Consider the following 12,274-nt stretch of genomic DNA (forward strand, 5'->3'; position numbering starts at 1 on the left):
CGGGCTTTTGGCAGTCATGGAAATGTCCCTTTTCTTAAGCTAGATGATATTAATTGTAATGTGATTCTTTATACCTTACATATATTTTATAAAAATTCTTTCCTATCTACTCAATATTTTATAAAAACAGTTTTTAAAAAAAGAACAAAAGAACAGAAGGCGATGAATAAGAAGCCTAAGAATATACAAAATTAGCATCCAAGGCAAGGAAGAGAGCAGGATTCTTGATTATGTAAATAGGAAGGTGCCTGGATGAAAAGTGACGATGTAGATTGTGAGAGACTAATTAGATGTGTGGAGACAGGATGGGGGAGAGAACAAAGAGGGAGAAATTCTGTGAAAAAGACCTCAGCATGTCTCCTTCAGGTATAGAGCCAGATGTAATACAGCAACTTCTATGAGAAGTCTAGGGAGCTTCTTTCAGCACTGACTCTCAAAAGTCATCAATTTCAGGACAGACACTAAGATGGCTATCTGTGCTTTGGGCAAGGAGTGCTAGATCACAGCCCAGAGAAAGGAGAGGATAGAAGGGATGAATGCAGAGAAACACTGTTGGGGGAATAGGAGCAAAGATTCACAGTCAATGGAGAGGTAGGGCCAAAGAAGGAAAAAGATCACATTAAAGAGTACAAGGTCTAGAGATTTCAGAAGGAGATTACACTGGGGTTTTGCTTTAGAAGTTTACAAAAAGAATACACACATATGAAGTCATTTCCAACAAGGTGTTATTAATTTCCTATGACAGCCACTATTGGTAGCTTCCCAAAGAGCCATTCTCTCCCTTCTGTCTTGGCAATAGATCTCAATTTGGTTGGGTGTTAATATATCCAGCCCCAGGGATCAAATATGATTAGTCTAAGACAATTGTGGGTGAATGGTCTTGGGATGGCAAATGACCCAATGAGATTTAATGGGAAATCTCTTGGGAAGCTTCTGTGAAGGGTTTTCCTGTTTAATAAAAACAGGTGGGGACAGTGGAGAGTGATCCATTTTGCTCCTATTCCCTTCCTCTTTGGATTCTGTTGTATGAAGACATGATACTAGGAGCTGAGATAGTCATCATGTGACTTCAAGGCAAAAAACAAGGATGAAATCACATAAGCTAAGGATGGCTGAGCAGAAGGATAGAATAAGCCTGGGTCCCTGACGACATAGCCAAAAAAATCCTGAGACCATCTACCTCTAGACTTCTTGTTACGATATTGTTCAAGAAGGAAAAAAAGACAGATAGACAGATAGAGACTATGGAATCAGAGAGATCTGAGGTGGAGTCTTAGCTCATCTGTTAATAGCTACGTGACTTTGGGCATGTTAATTATCCTATCCGAGCTTGTTTTCTCATCTATAAGTTAGGGTTGTTATAAAGACTACATGAAGTAACAGGTAGCCCTGGCCTGGCACCTAGCAATCTTCAATAAATGTTAGTTTATTTTTCCTCTCACTTCAAGATAGAATCCATTTTTCAATATCTCAATATCTTTCATGGAAGTTAATATAGTCCCTGGGGTATTACAAGTAATCAACAAAAATCTGTTGAATGAAAAGAAAGAAGTAGGATTTGAGGTGACTCTTGAAGATGAGTAAGACATAACTGGGCAGAGTAAATAATCCTCCCAGTCAGGATGGGGTGGAAAGAGGCAGAATCTGATCTGGCCAACCTGGAGGTTGAGGCAGGGAGTGGCAGGAAAGGAGCCAAGTTGGGGCCAGATTAGCACAGCGTAGACGTGCAACTGGCAGCTCCGGAAGGTCTTGGTGCTTGCTACTCCACATTCACGCCTCCTCTTTCTCTAAATGCTAGGCTGCTCCCTAGAGTCCCGGGAAACCGCTGCCACCTTTTATTTTTCCTTCCAAGCTGCCCTTCACACATGAAAAAGATCTCTGGTCCCAAGGTCTGTCTGCTCCTCCATCTACCTTCCCTCCTGCTTCCCCAGCTGCCTCTGGTGGCTCTAGAGACATGACACGGCCATGTGGGACAGAAGACTCATCTCCTTCAATCTCTGGAATGTTCAGGAAGGATACCGTTGTTGCCAACGTTACTTAAGCTGTTGGCACCGACTTTAACAAGAGACTCTTATGCTCCAGCCCTAAGCCCCAGCCCCTCTTTATTTTCTCATTTGGACCTTTTCAGGAGCCTCCGTACCGGCTTCCCTGCTTCTAAAATGCACGCCGGTTCCTATCTCTTTCATTTAAAATCCTTCACTTGCTTTTCACCATCTCCAGAAGAGGTTCGAACAGGGAACCTTTGGACCAAATTTGGTCCACAGATGTACTGACATGTTTTTGTTTGTATATGTTTAAAAAAAATTTAGACCAACACTTTAAACCTGGGATATTTTTAACAATAATCTGGATTTCTAGCTTCTCCTTAAAAACTGGAAGATGGGGCAAAACTTAGCTGGAGCTGAGTCAAGAGGTTAGGCAATCTATACTCTCTAGTAACTAGAGACTTGGTGTCCAGTTCAGCACAGTCCTGATCACTCTTTTTTTTAGGCATTGGACTCTTTGACCCTGGCCCATCAGAGTTGCCTTAGTACAATAGATCCAACCTTTGCTGACCTCTCCAGCTCTAGCTCCCCTCACTCACACTTGCGAACTTTACACTACAGCAATACCTGGACATTGAACTACTTATATTGTCCCCAAACACACCATATTGTCCATACCTCTCTGCCTTTTTGTGTATGTTCTCCCCTTGGCCTAGAATGCCAGTCCCCTCCTGAACGCCAGGCTAAATTCTATTTAATCTTTAAAACTCTGCTCAGATATCACTCTAGGAAACATTCCAAGGCTCCTCATTATCTCTCCATCTTATGTAGTTTTCAATTGTTGCACTTACACTTCGTAGTACATATTGTATTTATTTGTGTACATGTCAGCCTCCAGCACTAGAGTGAACTCCTTAAAAACAGAATCTCTATCCTTTACACTGTCTGCCACATAACAGCCACTCAATACATGTTTGATGAATGAGTAGTTAAGAAAATGAGATAATGAATGACATATGGGAAACCAGAGCCAATGAGGTTAGGGAGGGGTGGAGGTCCCCGTGACTTACATAGATTTCCATTTTTCGGTAGAGACCATAGTTAAGTAGCAAATTGTGGGTCATACGGATTCGGTGAGGCTTCATTGGGTGGCCTTGTCCATAATAGTAATTTCCAACATCCCCTGAAGAAGAAAGAGTGACAGTTTCAGTGACACAGTTAGACACATACTCCCAGCAGAAGCAGAACCCAGGAATTTTACAACAAACGCCTTGGTAAAGTCTCTTTCTGGTTCATTCTAGTCTCTAAGATTCTCACCCACCTTGAGGAAGGGTAACTCCAAAAGAAAAAAAAAAAGCAGGAGACCCTGGGAAGGTCAACACTTAAGGATGTCAGTCTAGCCCAGTTTCTTCCCCTGGAATCCACAGGGACTAGATAGTATGAGAGGTTCACTCCAAAGCTATTGGGGAACAGTACCCAGTAAGGCTTCCTATATCTCCAAGGAAGTCACTCCCATAACAGAAAAATAACCATCACTCCTCAGAATTATCATGTCACAGTTCACCTCTTGTACACTGTGACACTTTATGGCGTCAGAGTACATTCGCATTTATTTTTTTACTGGATCCTCACAATAACCCTGCAAAATAATTAGGACAGGGAGTATTATTCCCATTTTATAGATAAGAAAACTAAACTCATCATCTCTTGTTTCAGTTATACCAACTGCCTTCTAATTGGTCCCTCTTCCTTTAATTCAAACTATCTGTCACACTGTCACCAGTTATTTTCCTAATACACAGCTTTGATAACATCAGTCCCCTGCTCAAAAATCCTGAATGGCTCCCCATCCCCTACAAGATTAAGAATAAAGAACAACTCAGTAGCCTGGCACTCAAGAACTTTCTTAATCTTCCCAGCTTCATCTCCTGCTACCAACTACCACCACCCTCCCCTTAAAACACTCTCTCTCTCTCTCTCTTTCTGTGCTCTAGACTGGCATAGGCACACTATGCCCCTTGGGCCAAATACAATTGGCTGCCTGTTTTTCATAAATAAGATTTTACTGGAACACAGCCATGCCCATTAGTTTATATATTGTCTATGGCTGCTTTCACATTATAATGGCAGAGTGGAGTAGTTAAATAGTTGCCACACAGACCCACCCACATGGCACACAAAGCCTAAAATATTCCCTGTCTGGCCCTTAACAGAAAGTCTGCCAACATCTGCTCTGAACACACTAGATTATCATCAGCATCCTGAACATGGCATTCACCTTCACACCAAAGTATCCTTTGATCAGACTACTCCCTTGACCTGGAAAGTCTCTTCTCTGGTGATCCTCATACTACAAAGCCCAGCTCAAGTTCTCAACATATTCCTGATCGGAATAAATGGTGTTTTCCTCTGCATGCAATTTGGACATAGAACTTAATTCATTTTGTTCTGTATCCAAATTATTTACTCATCTATATATCCACAAAAGCAGTGCTCCCTGAAGCCAAGGACCAATATGCCTTGTACATCACAGAGGCTCAATAAAGATTCAAGGAATTGAACTGAGACTCAGAGAAGTTAAACGCCTTCTCAAGATCACACAGCTAACAAGTGACCAGGGAGTCAAGTATTCTGGCTCCAAACCAAGTATGCTAAAAGCTACATTGGGTTTCCCAGGAACCTACTTCAGTTGCACTTAATCTAAAGGGCTCTCTAAGTCTACTCGGTAGAAAGTTCCTGTAATAATATTCCAAAATTGAATGAACTGCACACTCAAAGATTTCTCCTTAGAATTCCATCAGGATGAAGCAGATCTTTCAGCACTAGTGAAAAAAGGTCCCAATCTCTTACGCATTGTGGTTTGGTGGCGCCAGAAATAGGCTTCATTCCAGGGAGCAATGCACTGTGGGGAATGCCACCAACAGCATCCAAGCCACACTCCAATTCTCTTTGTCATAGACATGGCCTGGGATAATGGAAAACTTCTAAACAGTTGCATGTTTAGGATCTCATCCTCTTCTCTCTCTCTTTTTAAACAGACTTTTTTTTTTTTTGCTGGGAAAGATTTACCCTAACCTAACATCTGTTGCCCATCTTCCTCTCTTTTTTTTTCCCCTCCCCAAAACCCCAGTACAAGGTCGTATATTCTAGTTCTAAGTCCTTCTAGTTCTTCTATGCGAGCTGCCGCCAGAGACGGCTCTTGACAGACAGAGTGGTATCGTTTCACGCACGAGAACCGAATCTGGCCCACTGGAGTGGAGTGCGCCGATCTTTAACCACTAGGGCATCAGGGCTGGCCCTAAATAGACTTTATTTTTTTAAAGTTTTAGATTTAGAGAAAAACTGCAAAGATAGGACAGAGGGTTCTCAGATACCCCACCACGAGTTTCCCCTATTATCAACATTTTACATTAGTAAAATAAGAAGTATCTGTTACAACTAATGAACCAATATTATCATTAACTAATAAAGTTATCATTAACTAAATGTCCATACTTTATTTAGATTTCCTTAGTTTTTACCTAATATCCTTTCCTCCTCTATCTTAGTGAGGCCTCTGAGGGCAGGGACTATGCCCTCAGCCAGGGCCACAAGCCAGAGTACAGCATGTAGTAACATTCAATAGAGACCCTGTCCCATATAGACACAGACTTTCAAGATGCAGTCACAGGGAAGGCAGGCAGAAGAGTTTGTTGCCAGGATTCCTCAGACAAGGTAATCAGCCATGGGGATGGGCAGAATAGGTTCTCAAGGCATTGGCTGAGACATCCAGATTCAGACCCAACTGGAGGGCAGTTAGTAATCACATGGCCGTTACTACATTATATAATGGATTTCTGCTTACCCACGTCTCTGGCGTGGGCCTTGATCCCTAGCAACTCCCTTGCCTTATCAAGCCTGGATTCAGCCAAGGCTGAGACTTGGGGAACCTTATCTAAAAGGCTAAGGGAGTACCTGAGGGCCCAGAGACACCATCCGTTTCTTAAAAGAGTTTTTAATCAGGTTGCTGAGAGACTTCAAAAAATCCTTCTTATTTAGATACTACTCTTAAACTTTTAAAGAGCATTCCCACTGTTCTCATAATTTTTCAGTTTTATAGGAGAGCGACCTGAGGCCTGGAGGGTAAGGTGACTTGCCCAATACTGCAAAGCTTCTGAGTGGCAGAGCCAAATCTGAGTCCCAAGTCAGTGACCTCACTCTGCAAAACTCAGAAGCAGTTCCTCAAAAAGTAAGAATTCTCCTTCTCTAAAGACTGGGGTCTTTCCACTTTTTCTCCTGTTAAACTTAGAGTGGTGGAGATCACAACTGTGCAAACTAGCATGGCTACAAAGTCATGGGCTCCAGCCTCAAACGAGCCCTCACCCTTGCCCAGCAATCCTTTCAAATTTATTTTCCTAGCTCCCTCTTTCACAGCAGCTATTTAACAGCTATCTCTCTTCAAGATTCCTCCTCTACCAACCACCCTCCCCACTCTCAGGAAAAGGACTATTCTCTCACCTCATCTTGAACACTCCCTCAACTTCCTCCCTATCTTCTCCCCCTCAAACTTATCTACATTGAACTTTTCTTGACACTTACCCTCCCAGTCATGAAGGAACTTCCTCTTGAAGGCTAGTGTCCCCACCTGTGCTCTAGTTTCCATCTCACCTGGTCTCCTCAGGAATCTCCATAATCACTAGCTCCTCTCTCCTCTATCTTCAACCTCTCCCTCTCTCTGGCTATTTCCACAAGAATTTGAATAGGATCAGCTCTCAGCCACTGCATCTCCTCTTGATCAACAACGCTCTCTCTCTGCCCTGGGGAAGCTTCCTCTCAAAAGGGTCCATCCGGATGTCTCTTCACCCATCCATTCGTTCTTCAATCTACTGCAATCCAGCTTCAGTTCCAGACGCCACACAGGAAACAGTTCTTGCCAACACTTGGCCACTCCCTCCCTCTTTTGGCTACTGTAACCCAACACTTTCGGATTCACTTACATCTCTGGCCATTCCCTCTGTATCTTTGTTCATTTAATCAACAAGTATTCATTGAGAGCCTAGTATGAGCTAGGCACTGTTTTGAGGGCTGAGCACAGAGAGGTAGAGAAGATGTGGCCCCTTTCCCTAAGGAGTTTACTGTCTGTAAGAAGTATGAAGAACGAAACAGGCAATTTCAACACACAGCGACAAGCGCTATGACCGGGGAGTAGAGCACGAAGGGCACTACGCTTCTGCTCAGTCCACTTCCTTAGGATTCCACCCTGGATCCCATTTTTTCACTCTACACAACTTCTTGGGTGATCACATCCTCTTCTATAACTAAAATTACCATCTACCAAAAATTTCCATCTTCTCATCTCTATCTTCTAAACTGCAGACCTGAATGGCCAACTGCCTCCTGAGCACCTCTCCTTGGCTATCCCCCAGACATCTCAACCAATATTTCTTTTAAAAAAAGAAAAATGTTGTCAACAGACATGGTCTTCAAACATTCAGTATCAAACTGCCCCAACCAGAAACTTGGGATTCTTGCCTTCTTCCTTACTTCTACATTCAGGAGTTTAATTTCATTTGTATCCTAAGGTCTAAATCTGATGATGTCACCAACCTGCATGTAACTTCCATGATTCACAAACACCCTCAGAATAAAGTCCAACTTCCTCTGGATGGGACGCCCAGCCCTTCAGGGTCTGGTCCATTTGCTTCTCCAGCCTCATCACTCCCGGCCTTCTACACTCTGCCCTCCCACCTAGGCCTCCGCCATTCTGCACGCGTAACTGCTGTCTTTCCAAGGTGCTGTCCTCTCTCTTACCCCTAAACCTGCTGTGACCGTCGACTGCCCTGTGCCAGGTTAATAACTCCGTTCTCAGGTCCTAACTGAGTTGGCCCTTCCTTCCCTGACTCCTCGGGCTGGGCTGAGCGCCTCCTCCGGCCGCCCTCTGTCCCACCACCACACTTGGAGGCCTTCGCGGTCAGTCTGTCTTCCTGTCCAGACCCAGACGAAGGGGGAAGCGACCTGAGCATCCCCAGCGCCCCAGCCCACCTAGTGCTGGGCAGGCTGCTCCATAGGTTTTTGTTAGATGAAAAAGTCTGTTCGAACAGGTCGCATCCTTCTCCCTCCAACCCCAGGGGCCCCATTTCCCAGCAGCAACTGCAGGCCCCGGGAGAGCGGGGAGAGCGGGGGAGGGGAGGCTGGCGAGCACGAGCTGGGGACTCCTGCAGGAGCCCACCGACACCCACGAGGACGGACAGGCACAGCCAAGGGCCTTTGTCTTCTCGGCAGGAAACACGGACCCGGGCAACCTCCTCCATCAAACCCTGCCTCCCCTCCAGGAGTCCCACGCGAAGTCTCCACGACAAGCTTCTTCAGGGTTCCCCCCACCAAGATGAGCTCCGGCTTGCCCAGACGACGCCCCCTCTGCCTCAGCCTCCTCCCTCAGCCCCGACCTCCTTCCTCTGAGCCTCCTCCCTCAGCCTCGACCTCCTTCCTCTGAGCCTCCTCCCTCAGCCCCGACCTCCTTCCTCTCAGCCTCCTCGCCCAGCCTCCATCTCCTTTCCTCTCAGCCTCCTCTCTCAACCCCGACCTCCTTCCTCTGAGCCTCCTCCAGCAGCCTCGACCTCCTTTCCCCTCAGCCTCCTCTCTCGTCCTCCCCTCAACGCCCCCGCCTCGCCCAGCCTCCCCCCTCCGACCGCCTCAGCCTCCCTCTCCCGGATCCGGCCGGGCCAGGCCCCGCCCCCGCCGCGAGGCCGGGGCTCACCGTCGTAGTAGTAACAGACTTTCCTCCTGGTGCCCTGAGTCTGCGCCATCTTGCTCGCCTCCCGTCCCTCCCGTCGGTCGGTCCGTCCGTCCTCCCGCCGGCGGCTCCGCAGCGTCCAACCGGGGCGGGGGGGGCGCGGGGGGGGGGGCGGGCCTCCCGCGCGCTCCGCCCGCCCTCCCGGGCTCACCTATAGCCGCGCAGCCCGGGCACCGCTCCAGCCAATCAGCTCGCGCAGGGACGGCCCGGAACTCGGCTGGGGGCAAGGGCAGCCCAGAGAGGCCGCCGAGGGCCCCCTGGGCCTGTACCAAGGTCGGCGACAGGGGGGTGGGGGAGCTGCCCGGGGACCGTACCATTAGTCCCGGGGGAGGAAAGCGGGTCTGTAAAGTTCGCGGTCCCGTGTCGGGGTTGGAGATCAGAGGACAATTTTGTAATTTTCCAGGGAATCAACTGAGGCCTGCGGGGGAAAAGTGACTTGCACAAGGTCACTCACCTCGCGAAAGGGCTGAACCTGGATTAGAACTTGAGTTTGGAGGAGGGAGAAATAAACTGACAAAGGAAAGAAAACTGCTGGAGGTCAAGTACTGTGCAGTAGTTTTCCTGACGTTATTTCGGTTATCTCAATTAGGGCTCGCAAGAGCTTTGGAGGAGGGCTTTTTATCACCATTTTACAGAGAAGGATATTGAAGTTCAGACCTTTGTGACTTGCTCAGAGTCACACTGTTAGTTATTAAATTCAGTTTTCAATTGTACAGATTTTTTGAATGCCTACTGTGCACCAGAAGCTGTAACAAAATGGCGGAACCCCGCCTTTCTTCCTCCCAAGCCTAGCTCCCTGATACTGTCACCCAGAAGGAGTGCCTTTAAAAAGGAGGAAACTGTCGTCTCTCTGATACTGGAGCAGGGTTTCTCGACCCTGAAGCTATTGACATTTGGGGCTGGATAATTCTTTGTTGTAGAGGGCTATCCTGTGCTCTGTAGGAAGCTTAGCAGCATCCTTGACCTCTACTCATTAGATGCCAGCTGCGCCCTCCCCTCCCCCAGTTGTGACAACCAAAATTGCCTCCAGACATTGCAAAAATGTCTCCAGGGCAAGGAGGGAGGCATTGGAGGGAGCGTAGAATTGCGCCCCCCACTCTCCCCTGGAGAACTATTGCGCTGATCAATCAGTCATCAACTTGTCATTATTGAAAGCTGCAAGACTGGAAAGCACCATGATGGGCTATGAAAATAACAACTACGACAACAGTGGTATTTAGCGAGTGCTTACTATGTGCCAAATAAGTTACCCGGGGTCCTATAGTCAATAAGATACATTTTTATTCCTCTTTAGTTTAAAGAGTGCTTGGGCACTTGTGTTCCTCACTTGGGAACTGCATTTGGGCCATTAATGATAAAGGTAACAGAAGATCTAAGACTGGTTAGTTCTATTATAGAAACGGCAAAGGGCTGGGGAACAAACCCTATTCTCAGTTCTATGTTGCTGCTTCCTAGCTAGGAGGCTTTCTGGGCCTCCTTTTCCCTCTTTGTAAAATGGAGAGGATAAGAATACAAAGTTCACCGGCTCTATGGCTACAGTGTCCATATGAGGAGGAGGGTGGGGATCAGATGAAGTCATGGGTGTGGCAGCATTTTGTAAAATGCAGAACAGGAATCACAAACTCATGCCTGCGGAGGTCAGGCAGGTAATGTAATTGAGCGAATTCAGATTATATTTATATTATTTACATTAGTTTGAGTCAGGTGCTTTGCATATTTTAAAAATTGGATTCTTTTTCACTTTCATAAAGAAAAATGCATTTCCCCCATCTTTCTTCAAGCACACTGCCATCTTCAGGTATCTTTAATTTTCTCACTTTTTAATGGAAATGTGGGTGCAAAAAAACCCATTTCATTTTCATCTTTATTATAAGAAAAACAGCACAAGCATAATGATAAATAGCCACTAACACTTAGTCTCATTGGGAGCAATAGGGAGTGGAGGGGACTTTGGCAAAGGGAGAGCTCATGCCCCATCTGAAGGGGGTGGCCACTACTCAGCTCCATGAGGACAGGTAAGACTGAGGGAGCCACATCTTCCTGTTTTTTCAAGAGAACGCAGAAATTTGGAGTTTTATGCAAAATCTCCCTAGCTTTACAAATTGACTGCTAACTCAGTCTATTTTCAAGACAGCAGTAAGAGCCATCCTTTTAAAATATAAGTCAAGGGGCCAACCCTGTGGCCTGGTGGTTAAGTTCAGTGTGCTTCGCTTTGGTGGCCCAGGTTTGGGTCTCAGGCACAGACCTATACCACTCGTCGGCAGCCATGCTGTGGCAGCAACCCAGATACAAGATAGAGGAAGATTGGCAACAGATGTTAGCTCAGGGCAAATCTTCCTCAGCAAAAAATAAAATAAAATGTAAGTCAGTTTATGTCATGGCTCTGCATAAACTCCTACAAAGGCTCCTCAAAATGACTCCTTCAAAGGCTATGAGGCCCCAGGCCCCATAGGATCTCTCCCCCTCCCTCAGGCTGCCATTACCTCTCTGAGGTTGCCAGGCAAGCTTCTGCCTCAGGATGTTCCCTCTGCCTGACTGTCTCCCCCTGACCACATGCTCACTCCCTCACCTTCTTCAAATCTTTGCTCAGAAGTCACCTTCTCAATGAGGCCTTCCCAGACCACTCTCTTTAAAATTGCAAACCTCCCCCAAACATGACCGTCCTAATTCTCCTTACCCTGTTCTGTTCTGTTTTCCCCTTTGCACTCATCACCTATAGCGTACCATATCCTTTACTTCTCTGTGATGTTTATAGTCTGTCTTCCCTTACTAGAATGTAAACCCCACAAGGGCAGGGATTTTGCTTGTTATATCTACTATACATCCTAGGAGCCCAGAACCATGCCTGGCACACAGTAGATGCTCAATAAATATTTGTTAAGTAAATGAATTAATTCAATGTTTAAAAACATCTTGAGGGGCCGGCCTGATGGCGTAGTGGTTAAGTTTGGTGCGCTCCACTTTGGTGGCCAGGGTTCACAGGTTTGGATCCTGGGTGTGGACCTATACCACTCGTCAGTGGCCATGCTGTGGCTGCGACCCACATACAAAATAGAGGAAAGATTGGCACAGATCTTAGCTCAGCAACAATCTTCCTCAAGCAAAAAGAGGAAGACTGGCAACAGAGGTTAGCTCAGGGCCAGTCTTCCTCACCAAAAAAAAATCTTGAAAGTGAATCAAAACATATCTGAGGCCAAATATAGCCCTTGAATTGGTAGCTGTAAAAAATGCTAGTGCCCTTACATAATGGGGGGGGGGGGGAAGGGTCCTGAGACATGCCCACTCCCTAGGAGGTTCTGGGTAGGAGTTGCCCTTAATTCTTCAGGGTCAGGGTTTGAAGGGGTTCAGAGCCCATACAGCAAAGTGTAGGGACCTCCTCTTGGCCCCCAACACCAGCAGGGTGGAAAAAGTTCAGACATCCTTCATTCCATCTTTCACCTCAATTCAGGGTGACTCAGTTTGCATCTTCTAAACCCCCAACCCCCCCTCCCCAGGAAGAGGAGATAGAAGTGGAGCA

The 12,274-nt window shown here is 46.4% G+C and overlaps 1 protein-coding gene across 2 annotated transcripts in view; it reads right to left on the reverse strand.

Annotated features, from left to right (window-relative positions):
- The window catches only part of HDAC1 (histone deacetylase 1), a 29,937-nt gene extending 21,064 nt beyond the window's left edge, over window positions 1–8,873 (reverse strand). Inside the window, exons 1-2 of one of the 2 annotated variants that reach the window (XM_046661448.1) lie at window positions 8,722–8,873; window positions 3,056–3,168 (exon numbers count right to left, since the gene is read on the reverse strand). In XM_046661448.1, coding sequence (XP_046517404.1) covers window positions 3,056–3,168; window positions 8,722–8,770 — 162 coding nt within the window. In that variant the 5' untranslated portion in view covers window positions 8,771–8,873. Of the gene's footprint in view, window positions 1–3,055; window positions 3,169–8,721 lie in introns of those variants that run through there. The other variant, XM_046661449.1, reaches the window with a different exon arrangement.
- Window positions 8,874–12,274: the final 3,401 nt, after the last annotated feature.

This window comes from Equus quagga, chromosome 5, assembly GCF_021613505.1.
Source record: "Equus quagga isolate Etosha38 chromosome 5, UCLA_HA_Equagga_1.0, whole genome shotgun sequence".
NCBI classification, from domain to species: domain Eukaryota; kingdom Metazoa; phylum Chordata; class Mammalia; order Perissodactyla; family Equidae; genus Equus; species Equus quagga.